The 16,939-nt window shown below is 43.4% G+C and overlaps 1 protein-coding gene across 2 annotated transcripts; it reads right to left on the bottom strand.

Moving 5' to 3' along the window:
• Window positions 1-65: 65 nt before the first annotated feature.
• On the bottom strand, window positions 66-16,681 carry ncstn (nicastrin). Of its 2 annotated transcripts, none has more exons than XM_054768876.1 (17): window positions 16,585-16,676; window positions 15,696-15,818; window positions 15,489-15,612; window positions 15,264-15,385; window positions 13,687-13,832; window positions 13,457-13,601; window positions 13,163-13,275; window positions 11,880-12,032; window positions 11,418-11,522; window positions 8,531-8,608; window positions 8,287-8,456; window positions 8,111-8,213; window positions 7,906-8,004; window positions 7,749-7,836; window positions 4,590-4,753; window positions 4,291-4,506; window positions 66-3,101 (listed from the first exon to the last, which is right to left on the bottom strand). In XM_054768876.1, the coding sequence occupies exons 1-17, from the start codon at window positions 16,637-16,639 to the stop codon at window positions 2,979-2,981; spliced, it is 2,127 nt and encodes a 708-aa protein (XP_054624851.1). In that variant the 5' UTR covers window positions 16,640-16,676; the 3' UTR covers window positions 66-2,978. The 2 variants fall into 2 exon arrangements, with proteins under 2 accessions (XP_054624851.1, XP_054624852.1); XM_054768877.1 differs by having other exon boundaries at window positions 67-3,101; window positions 15,696-15,797; window positions 16,585-16,681.
• Window positions 16,682-16,939: the final 258 nt, after the last annotated feature.

Here is a 16,939-nt window from a genome sequence, read left to right as displayed (position 1 = left end):
AAGACGATAGAAACATCCACATGCTAACAAAGTATTTTAACAAGAGTCAAACCAATCCAATCCAATCCACTTTATTTATATAGCACATTTTATAAACACTGTTTCCAAAGTGCTGCACAGACTAGCAAAACCATAAATAATAAGTAAATAAAGGAATGTAAATGTAAATAATAAATAAAAATTACGACAATAAAAACTAAAAGATCAAATAGAAACAAAGAAACGTACAACAATAAAATATAAAATATTTAAAACAAGAAATCGAAACAAGAGTTAAAATAACCTCCCAATATGTTACAGATATAAAGTATTGTTATTGACCATTTATGTTCATACATTTACAAAAATAATAACTACCACAGCACGTGACGTAGTCCTTGGCACCGATTGCGTTCCGGGTACATATTTCGTAGGGACACGGGTGTTGCTGAGAGGTCCACCCTGCCCCAAAGCAGTCACAAGTCACAAGTCAGTGCACTGTCAGCTTCTGCAGCAGACGCGATATCAATGGGGTGGATCTGACCCTGTTTTACAGAGCGGGATATAAAACAGAAATGTTTCTTAATCTTCATTACATGACTACTCATTACACTCAAGCCTCATTCAGACTCAGTCACTTACCAGTCAGTGTGGCAAAAAGTGTGATGGAATACCATTGTGTAATAAATTAAACAAGTCGTCCTAACTGCACGATAAAAGGCCAACATAAATTATTACAATTACTATATTCTGATGAAGTGATGGCCAATTTTAAGTAAAAAAAAAAATTAAGTTTATTTGTAGTTGTAACCATAATTAAGGTTTTTACTCACTTTTTTGTCTCTCCTTTGCGGTGAGGCTTTTTTCCTACAGCATCTGTTACAACATATGCAAATAATATTACTCGATGACGTAATCGAGTGACTTCAGGGACAGCCAACAGCTACTTTTCTTACTGAGATTACTCCAGTAATTGGAGTTGGCAACAGTGGGGTTGAGTCATGGTTAAAAAAAATCTAGACAATATACTCTTGTCTGATACCATTTAAAGGTAGGGATGATACTGCAAGTGTTAATATTGATATACCAAGTAAAATCAGGTCACATAAATCACAAACTGTAAAGTGTGAAAAAAAACACTGCAGTGTTTCCGACAGGACTGTAGTACTACACGTCCCTAAAACATGCATATAAGGTTAACCGATCCATCCATCCATTTTCTATACCAGCTCATTAGGGTCACGGGGGCATGCTGGAACCTATCCCAGCTGACTTCGGGCAACAAGCGGGGTACACCCTGGACTGGTCGCCAGCAGGGCACATACAGACAACCATTCACACTCACGTTCATACCTTTGGACAATTTAGAGTCGCCAATTAACCTCACCTGCATGTTTTTGGGAATGTGGGAGGAAGTACCCGTAGAAAACCAGAACATGCAAACTCCACACAGAAATGCCAAAGGGAGAATCGAACCCAGGTCTCCAGACTGTTCCTGTGTTGGCCAACATGCTAACCACTAGACCACCGCACGACCCAGGTTAACCGAATGGTCTAAATTGTCCATAGGTGTGAATGGTGGTTTATGTATGTCCTGTGATTGACATGTGACAAGCCCAGGTGAGCTGGACTCATGTCTCTAATGAAAACAAGCGCTATATTGAAATTTAATATTATGACATAGGTTCATTTTTTTGTGTATTTAAAAAAAACGGTAGTAGAAGTAACAAGTGGAAAAGGAGTTTAATTCCTCATCAAGGCATCGCAAGTTATTTAACAGATTATTGTACGATGAAAAAAAGTCTTACCCACATGGAGTTTGTGGGTCAGCCTGGAGTACCAGTGCAAAATTCAGTTTAAAGAAGAAAAAAAGCAAACACATGTTGTAAAACAGCTCCCAATGGAGGAAAATGTACATTTTAACTAGGGTTGTCGAAATAACAAATAAATAATTTTTTGTGTAATTAACGCATGCACCTGAGCAAGCCTCTCTGTTACGATGGCAGTCGGAATCACAGTGGAGTGTCCCCGCACAGGGTCTCACACTCTTTTATAACTTCATTCTGACCTGCACACAGTAGCAGTACAATTCCAACGCCATGTATTGTATGTACCGCCAACTCACACACGTCTCTAGTCCGATCACCTGGGAACGACACTTCCTCATTCACATTACAAGAACACAAGATGCATTCAGGGACACTCCAGACATCCATCACAAAACCAACATTATAATGCGTGTGTGTGTGTGTGTGTGTGTGTGTGTGTGTATAAATAAACAGGAAGATAAAGACAAACATGAAAGTGATTATTCTTATACCCCTCATTGCTCATAACACGGTTTAAAGTGTGATTCAAATGTTCTGCTACTATTAAAGAGACTAGTGTTAGACAAATAGATTTTTCGACTTGCGTGGTATCTTTTAGCTTGACATATTCAGTTCATTTAGAACTGTTATTACATACAAATATATATAATCCTGTCCTGTCATTTATCTTTGCTACAGTAAAAATGGGCACATTTCAGACAGACGCAAATGGTGATTAATCATAATTTCAATACCTATTAATCTAATTAAAAATTGTAATCATTAGCCCGAATTTTAACACAACTCATTTGTCTCACAAAGTGGTTTATCACTGGAAATAATTACAGTTATCTACAATAAAGATTAAAGAATTGCACATGACAATATTCTCTCTCTCACTCTTGAACAATAAAAAACAAGAACATTAATTAAGTAAAAAGAAATATGAACATCTTTTCCAAGGGCTGCTGGTAGCTGACCAGACTTAAGTCCACCCAGGCAAATCCAGTCATCACGTTCTGCCTCACTTAAAACCAGTGAGTCCAGAAAAACATGTTGAGGTCAGAAAACAACATTCAGCTTGGGTTTGGATTCAAAGAAAAGAACATGGTCTGGGTCTGATGTACACGTAGGAGTTGTAGTGGTGGTCTTGGTGGGCCTGTGTCTCCTGTGTGGGTGTACGTGAGGTGGTCAGTATGTGGCGTTGGTGGGCTCCCGCTGAGAGCTGAAGAGGATGTCTGCCTTGGAGCTGATGATGTAGGTGAGCAGCAGGGAGGTGAGGAGCACGCCCACGCCCACACCCAGCGTCAGCATCTAGCAGGAGGGAAAGTTTAGTAGTGTGGAACAAATTTATGACTACAGTCACAACAGTAACTTAAATTAGGACAGTCCCCAGCCACAGACCGCTACCAAGAGACGCAATAGAAAACTCAAGACATACACCTTAGACTGGGCATGTCCAAACTGCGGCCCGGGGGCCATTTGAAGCAAGCGACTCGTTTAATGGCTTGCACCACATTCTAGAAATAAAATGAAACACACAAACAAAAAAAAAAGGGAAAACTAGAAAACTACAGCAAAAAGGCACAATGTAAAGAAAAATGCTGAAATGTTGATAGAAGCTTTGGATTTAAATGTCGATGTTTATTTTAGCTTTTTGATAACATTTAAAAAATATCAGTGACCCCATTGATCCATTGATTTTTCTGTATGTGGCCATCGGTGGGGGGAAACGTTTGGGCACCCACACCAGGCGGTCTGAACCTTTTTCACCTTGGGGCCCAACCTTTCCAGCACAGAGGGGCCAAGTGCCCATTAACACTGAATTGGTAATCTTATTCTTGATTTGATTTGTATTGAATAACAGTCCCTAATCGATTTAGTTTAACAAGCCTATAAGAAGGTACCAGCAGGCCAAGCATTGTGTGGCTCTGGTGGTCGCCGAGTCAAAATTTGGACGTGGGAGGAGTTTGGGATGCCATGGAGAACGACTTCAGAGGGAGCTGAGCCGAAAGGAAAAGTTCAATTTACCAGTCGATCTACGTTCCCACCATCACCTATGGTCATGAGCTTGGATAGTGACCGAAATTAGTTTTCTCCGTAGGGTGGCTGGGCTCTCGCTTAGAGATACGGTGAGAAGCACTGTCATCCGGGAGAAACTCAAAGTAGCACTGGTCCTCCACATTGAGAGGAACCACATGAGGTGGCCCCTGGCATCTGGTCAGGATGCCTCAGAGACGCCTCCCTGGGGAGGTGTTCAAGGCAAGTCCGACCGTTAAGAGGCCTCAGGGAAGACCCAGGACACACTGGAGAGGCTATGTCTCTCAACTCGCATCCGGCATCCGCTGAGAGGAGCTGGACGAAGTGGCCGGGGAGATGGAAGTCTGGGCTTGCATGCTTAGGCTGCTGCCCCCGCGACCTGACATCGGATAAGCGGTAGAAGATGGAATAATTATAATGCATATAATATGGGGAGGTGTAGATAGTAAAGACTGTGGCCTACCTCCAGCTCATGACTGGCCACCAGGAACACACGGCCTTTGATGGTCTTCCACCTGGACTCAGTCCACGTGGAGAAGTCTTTGGAGTTGTACTCTCCCAGGATATCAAAGGCCGGAGACAGCGCCTTGGAGGTGTGCACTGTGGAGCGCACGCAGAAACCTTCTCTCTCTGTGCTGTTGGGGGGCGCTGCACCTTGAACCCAAGTGTACGTGTATATCTGAAGAGAGGACAACAACACTGAGTCGACTTATTGACCACGAGGAGGGGACGCTCATGAGCACGAAGAGGGCTTTTGCTCACATGTTTGCTCTCGCTGTCCTTCTCGTCCACGCGCTGCTTCTGGCAGTCCTCCTGGGTGACGTTAACCACGCTGCCCGTCAGGTTGGCCAGCAGGTGCTGCACCAGGTAGGTCGGCTCACTGGGCTGCTGAGTCACGCCCACGTAGAAGTTGGTGGGCGTGTCCTCTGCCGGACAAAAATCAAGCAAGACATTTGAACTTTGACGTATCCACCATTGTTTGTTATGTACCCCTATTTCCATGATGGTTATTATTAATATACTGCAGATCCCCGCTTTTTGGGGTGCTTCCATTCCAGACTCACTGGTGAATGACAAAAATCAGCGAGTAACTGACATGCCCATAAATTAAAAAAAAAAAAGTTTTTGACAACACGGCTCGCAACACAATCCTGATTTCAGTGCTAAATATGCCTCACACACTTATTAAATGCATTTTAAAGTATACAACCTATAGGTACTCACCACTAATGAATGGTGGAATCATAACATATTATTACCTACTAACATCTATTTTCGAAAAGAAAAAAAAAAAAAAAAAAATTGTACAAAATTTTTCAGCAAAAATCCCCTACTGCATTGTTACATTATTTCTACAAAAGGCTCATAAGCTTGGAGACTCTCGCTAATACTACTGAAAGAAACAATGTGTCCAAACAATTGACTGGCACCGTGTACAATGTAACGTGGTGTAAGTGTTTGCCCACTTCCTGACTTCTGATTTTTTTGCATGCTTGTCACACTTGTTTCAGATCATCAAACAAATTTAAATGTTAGTCAATGACAACACAACCAAACACAAAATGCAGTTTTTAAATGAAACATTATTATTAGGGGAGAAAAAAAATCTAAACCTACATGGCCCCGTGTGAAAAAGTGATTGCCCCCTAAACTTAATAACTGGTTGGGTCACCCTTAGCAGCAACAACTGCAATCAAGCGATTGCAATAACTTGCAATGAGTCTCTTACAGCGCTGTGGAGGAATTTTGGCCTACTCATCTTTTCAGGATTGTTGTAATTCAGCCACACTGAAGGGTTTTCGAGCATGAACCGCCTTTTTAAAGGTCTTGCCACAGCATCTTAATAGGATTCAGGTCAGGACTTTGACTACTTTTCTTCGCCCATTAAAAGGTGGACTTGCTGGTGTGTTTTGGATCATTGCCCTGCTGCAGAACCCAAGTTCGTTTCAGCTTGAGGTCACAAACAGACAGTTGGATATTCTCCTTCCAGATTGTTTGGTAGACAGCAGAATTCATGGTTCCATTTATCACAGCAAGTCTTCCAGGTCCTGAAGCAGCAAAACAACCTCAGACCATCACACTGCCACCAGCATATTTTACTGTTTGTATGAAGTTCTTTTTCTGAAATGAGGCCTTACTTTTACGCCAGATGTAATGGGACATCACCTTCACATGTTCAACTTTTGTCTCATCAGACCGAGTATTTTCCCAAAGGTCTTGGGTATCATCAAGATGTTTTTTGGCTAAATTGAGACTTGCCTTAATGTTCGTTTTATTCAGCAGTGGTTTTCGCCTAGAACTCTGCCATGCAGGCTGTTATTGCCCTGTGTCTTTCTTATGGTGGAGTCATGAACACTGACCTTAACTGAGGTAAGTGAGGTCCGTAGTTCTTTGGATCTTGTTGTCGCCATGTTCTTGGGGTAATTTTGGTTGGCCGGTCACTTCTATATATAGACTATAGCTCTGCTTTTAATACAGTCAGCCCCCACAAACTCACAAATAAGCTCCTCACACTTGGCCTGTCTCCCTCCCTCTGTAACTGGGTGTTTAACTTTCTCACAGGCAGACCCCAGTCAGTCAGACTCCACAATCGCACATCCAGCTCAAGAATTGTGAGCACTGGGACCCCACAGGGGTGTGTGCTGAGTCCGCTCCTCTACACGCTCTTCACCTACGATTGCGTGGCCTCCCAGAACAACACCAGCATCATTAAATTTGCGGATGACACTACAGTCATCGGACTGATCACTGATGGTGTTGAAACATCATACAGAAGAGAGGTGGCGGACCTCATAGCTTGGTGTCGTGATAACAATCTCCTTCTCAATACAGATAAGACCAAAGAGATGATCATTGACCCAAGAACAAGGGAAAAGGAGCCGCATAGACCTCTGTTTATCGATGAGACTGAGGTGGAGAGGGTGAAAACCTTCAAGTTCCTTGGCACACACATCAGCGAGGACCTCACCTGGTCTCACAACACCCAACAAATTATGAAGAAGTCCCAAAGGAGACTGTACTTCCTGAGAAGACTGAGGAAATTTGGCATGTCCACCACAATCCTGAGTTGCTTCTACAGATGCACTATCGAAAGTGTCCTTACCGCCTCCATCACTGTTTGGTACGGTAACTGTACAACACGTGATAGGAAGGCACTCCAGCGGGTGATCAAGACCTCACAGAACATTGTTGGGGCAGCCCTCCCCTCACTGGAAGACATTTATAAAACTAGAGTCCTACGCAGAACACACAACCTCATCAAGGACAGCACACATCCACAACACTCATTATTCACACTCCTACCGTCAGGCAGACACTACAGGAGTTTGTAGTCCAGGACCACAAGGCTGGCAAACAGCTTTTACCCACAGGCCATCAGGCTTCTCAACGAAGCACTCACACACGCCACAAGCAACACACGCACACACTCATAGCACTTTATTTATTTATTTATTTGTATTATTTATTTGTATTAATGTCTCTTCTGTTTTTGTTGCTTAATTTATTGGTATATATGTTTATGTGTTTTTGTTTCTTATGTTCTTATTCTTTCTTGTGTTTTCTTTCTTTTCGTGGGACAATGAACAGAATAAGATTTTCATTGCATGGTATTACTGCTGTTTTACCATGCACATGACAATAAAACTCTCTTGAATCTTGAATCTTGAATCTTGAACTTCTGGGAAGGTTCACCACTGTTCCGTGTTTTCGCCATTTGTGGATAATGGCTTTTTCACTGTGGTTTGCTGGAGTCTCAAAACTTTAGAAATGGCTTTATAACCTTTTCCAAAGTGGTAGATCTCAATTACTTTGTCAGTTATGTTTTAACAAGGAGGGCAATCACTTTTTCACATCACTGTAATTGATTTATATAAATTCTGAAACCTTTTTTAGTAGTATAGTAGGAAATGTGTAACTCACTGAGGTGGCTAGCGAGGTCAGAGGGGACCATCTGTTGCAGCCAGGTGTTATTTGACTGGACGAGGAAACTGTAAAGCATCTGGGTCACCTGAGGCACAGACAACAAAAACATTTTAGTACACATTTAAAGGACCACTTTTCTTTTTGACAGTCTTACTATCTGGGCGTCTGCATTGATGTTGTTCAGCTGAGATTGTTCTCCTCCAGCCTGCTTGTACAAAGCTCGAGCGACCACGGTGGCCACCTCAGCCAGTGCCTGACAACATACACCCAGTCATTAGTAAACTGCTATGTGTCACATCACCACCTTGCACTGGAGTATTATAGTTGTGTGAGCAGGAATGTGGCCTAAGCGAGCAAACCATGGCGGTCTCTGTGGCAAACTCCAGCTGTTCTTCTTGGGTCATGTTCTGTGGGTAGGAAACTTTCAGGTACTCTGCATTGTCGTACATGCTCTCATAGAACCTGCACAACCACGACACGCACATATGTCAGTCAGCATGTGTGTTAAAACACGCTAATCAATAAGATGCTTTACCTGTTGCTGAAAGTCGATTGGTGGTCCTCGATAACAATGCCTGGGATAGGCCGAGAACGCAGGAACCGCTGGAAGGATGAGGGCGGGAGCGGCTGCGAGAAGGCGGGCTCACTCAGGGTGATGTTTAAACCCGTCAAGGACGACTGCAGATTTTCAACCAGCATCTTTACCTACAACACAAACAGTAAGACAACATCAGTAGACTACTTTGACAAAGTAAAACGGAAGGATGAGAAACACAAACCACGTCGTCTACAGTGTTGTTCCTCCTTGAAACCGGATCAGAGTGGAGCCACAGCCTGGAGTCGGTATGCAGGCCCACCTGGAACAAAGGCAGATGACTTTTACAACTTTTGTTGAACCCAGAAGTGGATGGGAACAATGGCACAAAGGATTCATTTTGGACTAGAAGACCTCTGAACACCTCCCCACACGGAGATGTTCGGGAGGCATTCTGACCAGATGCCCAAGCAACCTCATCTGGCTCCTCTCAATGCGGAAAAGTAGCAGTTCTACTCCAATTCTCTCCTGGATCACAGTGCTTCTCACCTTATCTCAAAAGGGAGGGCCGAGCCACCCTACGGAGAAAACGCTTTCTGCCTGCCGCTTGTACCTGCGATCTTGTCCAGTCGGCCACTACCCAAAACTCATTACCATAAGTGAGGGTAGGAATGTCGAACGACCGGTAAATTGAGAGCTTTGCCTATTGGCTCAGTTCCCTCTTCACCACAACAGGCCGATGCAGATTCCGGATCACTGCAGACGCCGCACCAAATTGCCTGTCGATCTCGCGCTCCATTCTTCCCTCACTCGTGAACAAGACCCTGAAGTACCTAAACTCTTCTACTTGGGGAAAGATCTCATCCCCGACCCAGCACTCCATGCTTTTCCGGACTAGAACCATGGACGTGTTGATTCTTGTCCCGGCACTAATTTAACACTCAGCTGCAACCCGATCTAGTGAGAGTTGAAGGTCACGGATCGATGAAGCCAGGAGGACCACATCATCGGCAAAAAGCAGAGACCCAATCCTGCAGCCACCAAACCAGAACCCCTTAACGCCTTGGCTCCTCCTAGAAATTCTGTCCATAAAAATTAATTAACAGAATCGGTGACAAAGGGCAGCCCTGGCGGAGACCAACCCTCACTGTAAATGGGTCGGACTTATTGCTGGCAATGTGAACCAAACTCTGACACCGGTCATACAGGGAATGAACAGCCTGAGTTAGCTGGTCCGATACCCCATACTCTCGGAGTACTCCCCACAGTATTTATCAAGGAACACGGTCGAATTCTCCAAGCCCACAAAACACATGTAGACTGGTTGGGCAAACTTTCATGCACCCTCAAGGACCCTGCCGAGTGTGTAGAGCTGGTCCACAGGACGAAAACCACACTGCTCCTCCTGAATCCGAGATTCAAATATCCGGTGGATCCTCCTCTCCAGACCCCCTGAACAGACCTTACCAGGGAGGCTGAGCAGTGTGATTCCACAATAGTTGGAACACGCCCTCCGGTCCCCCCTCTTAAATAGGGCCAATCCAGAGGTACTGCCCCCGATGTCCACGCGATGCTGCAGTGTTGTGTCAACCAAGACCCCCACAGAATGCAGGGCCTTAAGGACCTCCGGGCAGATCTCACCCACCCCCGGGGCCCTTTTTGACAACCTCAGCCCCAGAGATAGGAGAGTCCATCGTGGAATCCCCAGGCTCTGCTTCCTCATAGGAAGACGTGTCGGTGGGATTGAGATGGTCTTCTAAGTATTCTTTCCACCGGTCCACAACATCTCGAGTTGAGGTCGGCAGCACACCATCCCCACCATACACGTTGTTGACTGTGCACTGCTTCCCCCTGAGAAAGCGAATGGTGGTCCAGAATCTCTTCAAAGCCATCCGGAAGTTGTTCTCCATTGCTTCTCCGAATTCCTCCCATGTCCGAGTTTTTGCCTCAGCGACTGCCAGAGCCTGCCGACACCTGTCAGCTGCCTCCGGAGTCCCTTGGGCCAAAAAAGCCACATAGGACTTCTTCAGCGTGACGGCATCCCTCACCACTGGTGTCCACCAACGAGTTCTAGGATTACCGCCCCGACAGGCACCGACAACAAAGTCAATTATCGAACTGCGGCCCATGCTTGAATATGATGTTTGTTATCGACAATCTGTGATGAGCACAGAAGTCCAATAACAAAACACCGCTCGGGTTCAGATCAGGGGGCCTGTTCCTCCCAATCACGCCTCTCCAGGCCTCACTGTCGCTGCCAATGTGAGGGCTGAAGTCCCCCAACAGAACAAGGGAATCCCCCGATGGAGAACTCTCCAGTACTCCCTCTAGGGACTCTGAACTGCTGTTTGGTGCATAAGTGCAAAAAAAGTCAGGACCCATCCCCCCACCCAAAGGCGGAGGGAAACTACCCTCTCGTTCACCGGGTTAAACTCCAACATACAGGCTATGAGCCAGGGCGCAACAACAACTGCTACCCCTGCCCGTCGCCGTTCGCTGCTGGGAATGCCAGAGTGGAATAAAGTACAGTCCCTCTCGAGAGGATTGGTTCCACAGCCCTTGCTGTGCGTCAAGGTCAGTCCGACTGTATCTAGACGGAACTTCTTAACCTCGCGTACCAACTCATGCTCCTTCCCTAACAGAGAGGTGACATTTCACATCCCAAGAGCTAGTTCTGTAGCAGAGGATCGGACCGCCAAGGTTCCCGCCTTCGGCTGCCACCCGGCTCACTCTGCACCCCACCCTTTTGGCCCCTCCCATGAGTGGTGAGCTCATGGGAGGGGCTCAGTATAATCACATCAAAAATTAATGTAATGTATGTAATTAATTTTTAAATAAATTATATTGATGTTGTTGCTCTGTATAATATGATCAATAAAATTATTTAAAAATTAATTAGATAGACACATTAATTACTCACCAACATTACGCTAAACACCATTTAGGGCAATACCTAGAATACACCAACGAGTACCTTTTACATTTTTTAAAAGTTTTATTACACAATTTCTCTTTACACTTGTATGATAGTTAAAAATATTAAAATTTTACTTGAAATAGATTGTGGTGTACCTGAAGCCTGAATCATCAACTGCACACATATTTAACCATGTAGGTGCCTCGTCACCTACCTGTCCAACCTCCAGCACGGAGTGAACATTGTCCAGGTCCACAACAAACTGCTGGTTCTCCATGTCGTACACCATCCTAGAACTGCCGATGTAATCAAAGGTTTCCTGCGGGTCATCAAGCATTACACACACACATGCATGCACACACAGGACTGGACTTATTAAATTATTATCATATTATTGTGTATTATTATTTATTATGTATTAATGCACTACAAATGAGACATGATCTGTTCCATATTTGTTTATTTATTCCATTTTCTTATTTTTCTTGTCTCTCATGTCTTGCCTTGGTTTTATTTTATTTTGTGATTAAGTTCATTATGACATTTAGCAGAGCAGCTGGAAATGTGAATTTGTCTTGGAGATCAATAAAGTATGTCGTCTATCCTATCCTATTATTTAAAATGTTTGTTTTTCTTTAAAAATAGAAAAAACAAAACAATTCAACTGTGGACTGACCCCTTGGAAGAAGGTGTAGAGGATGGTGCGGTTGGGCGGGGCCTCCTGGGTGACGTTCCGCAGAGCGTGAGCTGCTGCCAGCAGGGTGATGAAACCAGAAGCGGCGCTCTGAGCTCCCGGAGCCACGTCAAAAAAGAACGATCGGCTGTCCAGCTGTGTGGGGACAACAAGAGATATTGTACATCATGTAGTCACGTTATGAGACTGATTTGTCATGCCAGAAAACTTTAAACACCAATTTACAGCCACACATTGCTATACAGTAGATCTCCGCTATTCGCGGGGTTACATTCTGAGAACACACGCGAATGACGGAAACCCATGAGTAATTAAGACGCCATAAAAATGTCTATTTTTGACATATGTCTCACTCCTCCCACGCCAAGCCCTCCTGCGAGCTTGGCGCTGACTTTCTCCTCCGATTTCAGATCAACATTTGCAAAAAGAAGTGACTGTTGTAATTTTTAGATTTATAATCCATAATCCTTCTTCTTCTCTCTTCAATTGCCATTGTTGAATCGTGACACAATCCAGGTTTAAGCACTAAATATGCATTTTACACTGACTAAACACATTTAAAATATAAAATGTATAGGTACTCCTCACTAATGAATGACAATGCAAGATTATCAATTGAACAGATGGAATCCAAGTCATAAAGAGTAGCCTTTGGAGGAGGAACGTAGTTCTAGTTAGTTATGTGTGTTCCACAGTGTTTTAGATGCGCGAATGGAGACTGCTGCGACAGGAGAGTCCCGCGTCGCAGCAGTCTTCATCTGCTGTGGAACACATACGCAACAATGGACAGGTGAGAACGCGTAGTGAAACAAACAGAGAGAAAATAACGCAGAGCGACTGAGAGGTCTTGTGGTTTTGTGATGTAAATGTATTACTCTTTTGAGCGCATATTGGTTTGAGAAGCCAAGCTCTTTACTTAAGTGACCCAGCAAATAACCGGAACTATGTTCCTCCTCACTGAAATCCGACCAGAACTCCGCTCATGGGACCAAATATGGAGTAAGTCACTGTTGAGTCACTGTTAAGTCACTGTTGTTGCACCACACTGCTGACATACAACTTCATGTAAAAAAAAAAAAAATCGTAACTATCACTTTAATATATTTTTATAAAACCATGAGTGATGAATCCCCAAAATTCAAAGTCTGATTTGGTGAGGGACAACTGTATCAGCAAAATATTTCATAAAAATCACACAAAAACACGATGAAAAGAAGAATAGCCAATCTCGCCACCGTGTTGTCAGCCTTATTTTAAATTCTCACCCGGGCAGCGGCAATGACGACGCTCTCCCACATCTTGTGACCTTTGGCAGTGTTGTTGAGGGGCCTGGTGGCAGCCCAAACGTTCGAGTCTCCCAGCGGGTCACACACAGCCTCTACATGGGGAGACAAAGTGTTGACTACTTGGTTAATTTATCAATGTTACTTGCACTGGACACTTCAAGTACACCTGCAGATCGAATACAAGAGCTGCAACAAAAATGTTGCCTTTACAAAAGATGTATGCTGCTGGGCTAATGTTGTATCCATCTGACATAAAAACATGTTTAAAAGTACCCGGTGTGATGCTGAAGTTAATGGCGTTCCTCCTCATGCACGTGGCCGTGTCAGTGACGGCGGACATATGCGAGTAGAGCTGCATGGCACACAAAGGGTACTGGGGGGCACTGCTATTCACCCTGCGGTTGTGGTCCATGTAACACTGGAAGGAAGTGACAGATTAAAATCAAATGGCTCTCACAATGTTCTCAAGGTGGACAAGTTCAGACACAATAAAGGCACGCTACCTGCCGGATGAGCTGGGTGTCGTTGTCATCCTTCAGGGAGAATATGGGGAAGTCAAACTCCTCATAGGACAGGCCGCTTCCGAAAGGATTCCACAAGGTGACATTGCAGTGAGCCATGGTTATATCGTAGCTCTCGGAATACACACCTGACAGAAATAAGATGCATAAAGTATGCCCGACTACAGTAGCATCATATTGCATAATGAGACTGTTTAGTTAGAGGGGACTTTTTCTTTTATTACTGCAAAATATGACTCACATTTTAAAGAAAACAAAACCCCAAAGTTTAACAACAACTGAAAATGTGATTCCTGAACCTCCTATAATTGCTCGGTGTGTGGTCTACAAAAGCAAATCATCACCAGCGTCTCTGTAATTCGTGCCACGAACACTGGCATCAACAGTTGTGGCCTGATGTACTTTTTATGAACTCCACAAAATGGCAGTAGCTGCAATTGAAGTATCATGAGTGGGCAGCATGCAACAGCTTTACCTACCCCTGCATGCGTTTTAAAATTGTTAGTATGGGTATTAAGATGTTGGCTTGAAACTCATGTATGTTAGACTTGCTGTACTGTTTTTTTACAAGGCACTCATCAGCATTAATACTGGCTGAGCAGTTTGCAGCCAACTACTAATACAACATTGGTTCTGTTTAGGCCCAGAAAACTCAGGGTACCTCACAATACGAAACTAGTTGTGCTACATGGCTCACAACAACAATATCTCAATGGTGATAGGGTGAAACAAAACCAAAAAATAAATAAATTTCATAGTTTATATTTTGTAGCCTTCAGCTAGGATGTGCTCAAGCTTACCCGTGGCCCTAATGAGGACAAGTGGTATCGAAAATGGGGGAATATTTTACAATACATTTTAACCAGAATACAACCAGCAATAGTGCAAAAACATTGAGACGGTTTTAGTGCAACTGTTAACAGGATTTTTATTTTAAGTGTCTGACAAAGAGTGACACTTTTTAAAAACTCATTCAGAAACATCCCATGTCTCTCAAGTAGATCAAATCTATAAAGTAGATGCATAAGAAAAATAAATATTTAGTGTTGTATAGTAGTAGTGATGTGATCAGCATAAAGAGACAGAATACTTTTGATTTCTAGTATCCTTTTGCATCTTTCAGTTTAACTTCAGTGCCGAGTCTGCCATTACACGGCATTTGTTTTTTCTTCTTCTGTGACTTCTGCCTAATTTTCTGCCGCTTTTGCGAGGAGCTCCTCCTAGATGTTATGTAAAATTGACATTAAGAGCAACTGTATTTTAACAATAAAAAAACCAACACAACGTGAGTGTATCGATAATTCATCGTAGGATTAAATTTTGCGATATATTTCGATATAAATCCATTTTTCGTCACACCCCTAATTCTACTGCAGCTGTACTGTGCATTATACTTGTTGCTAGGTTTTCTCATGCACTCCAAGTCCTTATTCAAGTTAAATAAAATTTAAAAATTAATTAAAATTTTAGTTAGCTAAAATGTTACATTAAAACGTTACTTGTCATCCATTTAAACATCTCATGCTGACACACTGAGCTATCGAATCTGGACAACCCACCTGTGTTCTCGTTGGGACATGCTGTATGCGGTGATACACCCTCAGCCGGGTTTGTGTTGGACGCCACGACGGCAACACCAGCCACCCTGCTGGAGCTGTTCTTCAGTTTCATCATGATGGACCTGACAGGCAGAACGACATGGTGTAAATCCTGAGGTAGAATCAAAAGTCCTAAAACTTAAACAGATGCATCTGCTGCAGGATGTGATGCCTTGCAAATACTACCTGTTGAAGAGCTGGTGTTCTAGGATGACCATATAAGGAGGATTGGGCCCGGTGCGAAGGACCCAGTCCAGGTTTTCCTCAGACTCCACCACATGAAGCACCCCGACATTTCCAGACAAGGAAGCTGGGAAGACGAATTGAAATATAAGGATGCTGTGTGACACGAGCTCATTATAGCGCCCTTTTATACTGCATTGCTTTACTCACACTGGCAGCCTATCTGATGAGTTGCATTGAGCAGACGCACGCATGGGAAAGTGTAGTTTAGGTGCACGTAGATCTTCTTTTCCACAGAAGTACAGCCACCACCTGCACAACAAACACTAACTGCTGCATAAAAGAAATGCAACAGGGAATAGAGTAAAAGAGAACTACATACAAGAACTATGAGTTTATATCCTGGAGCCTAAAAAGAGACTTTGACTAATAAAGAAAAATAGTGTGTCTCCTTGTGCAGGCATCTGTTTTTTTTACAACACTAGAATAGCCGAAAAACAAAACGAAAATTCACTTGGAGGTAATGCCGATGGGCTCATTTTGTGCATACTCACAGAAGTTCCTTGAGAATTACTGTTTGCTACCATTTCACAAGTGAGCTAAAAAAAAACCTCGTCTTTGATCATTTATACGCCGAATGAATTAGAGCCCGGAATTTGTTAAAATAACTCTACGTACGCGTCACCAGAGATGTGTGTTGTCTCACAATAATGTTACGTTAAATGTATGATGCATCAGATTTATTTAAGAGGCTGATGCTGCGTGTGAGCTCCAGGCGAGTGAAATCACGAGCAGTCACGCTCTCACCAGGAGACACAGTGTACATACACTAGACAAGACTTTTAAACACAGACATGTTAAAGTTGTCTTGTCTACAATTCACCAAACGTTAACCGACAGAAAAATGACAGAATATCAAAGTACAAAGAAGCCGGCATCTTGACAAAAGCTAACTAGGGCAGTGGCGTCGCTGGCCTAACATCCAGCTCGCTCTACTCACAAAAGAAGTGCGGACAAGCGAACAACTTGTCTGCGAAACGCAGCCAGACACTAAATAACACGAAAGGACATGAACTCATGTAGTCACAGTCAAACTTACCGATGAAAAATAAACACAAAACTAAGATTATAAATTTGTTCGACACTATATCCATCTTCCTGGTTTGAAAGAAGACTAAAACAGGAAGTGATGACACTTCCGGATTCCGGTATATTAGTTCCGCTCTCCGAAAAAAGGAGAGCTGGACAAAATGGCAGCATACTACACTGGTCACAAAAATTAAAGGAACACTTTTTTTATTGGGCCTGACATGAATTGAATTAAACCTGTATGATAATTTTGTGGTTGGTTTAGCAGCTGAGGGCCTCTTAATCAATTTCAGCTGTATTGGTGTTCATGGAATTAACAACAGGTGCACTTCAGTGGCAACAATTAGACAACCCTCAAAACAGGA

Source organism: Dunckerocampus dactyliophorus, chromosome 2 (genome assembly GCF_027744805.1).
Source record: "Dunckerocampus dactyliophorus isolate RoL2022-P2 chromosome 2, RoL_Ddac_1.1, whole genome shotgun sequence".
Taxonomy (NCBI): Eukaryota; Metazoa; Chordata; class Actinopteri; order Syngnathiformes; family Syngnathidae; genus Dunckerocampus; species Dunckerocampus dactyliophorus.
Note: the sequence above shows the minus strand (reverse complement) of the source record. Positions and strands in the feature narration are given on the sequence as shown.

Excerpts from the sequence above, each read along its gene's own strand:
- ncstn (XM_054768876.1), bottom strand. The coding sequence starts at position 16,639 with ATGGATATAGTGTCGAACAAATTTATAATCTTAGTTTTGTGTTTATTT. Across the intron at positions 15,613-15,695 it reads TCATCAGATAGGCTGCCAGT|CTTCCTTGTCTGGAAATGTC; the intron begins GTGAGTAAAGCA and ends TCGTCTTCCCAG. Across the intron at positions 11,523-11,879 it reads TCTACACCTTCTTCCAAGGG|GAAACCTTTGATTACATCGG; the intron begins GTCAGTCCACAG and ends GATGACCCGCAG.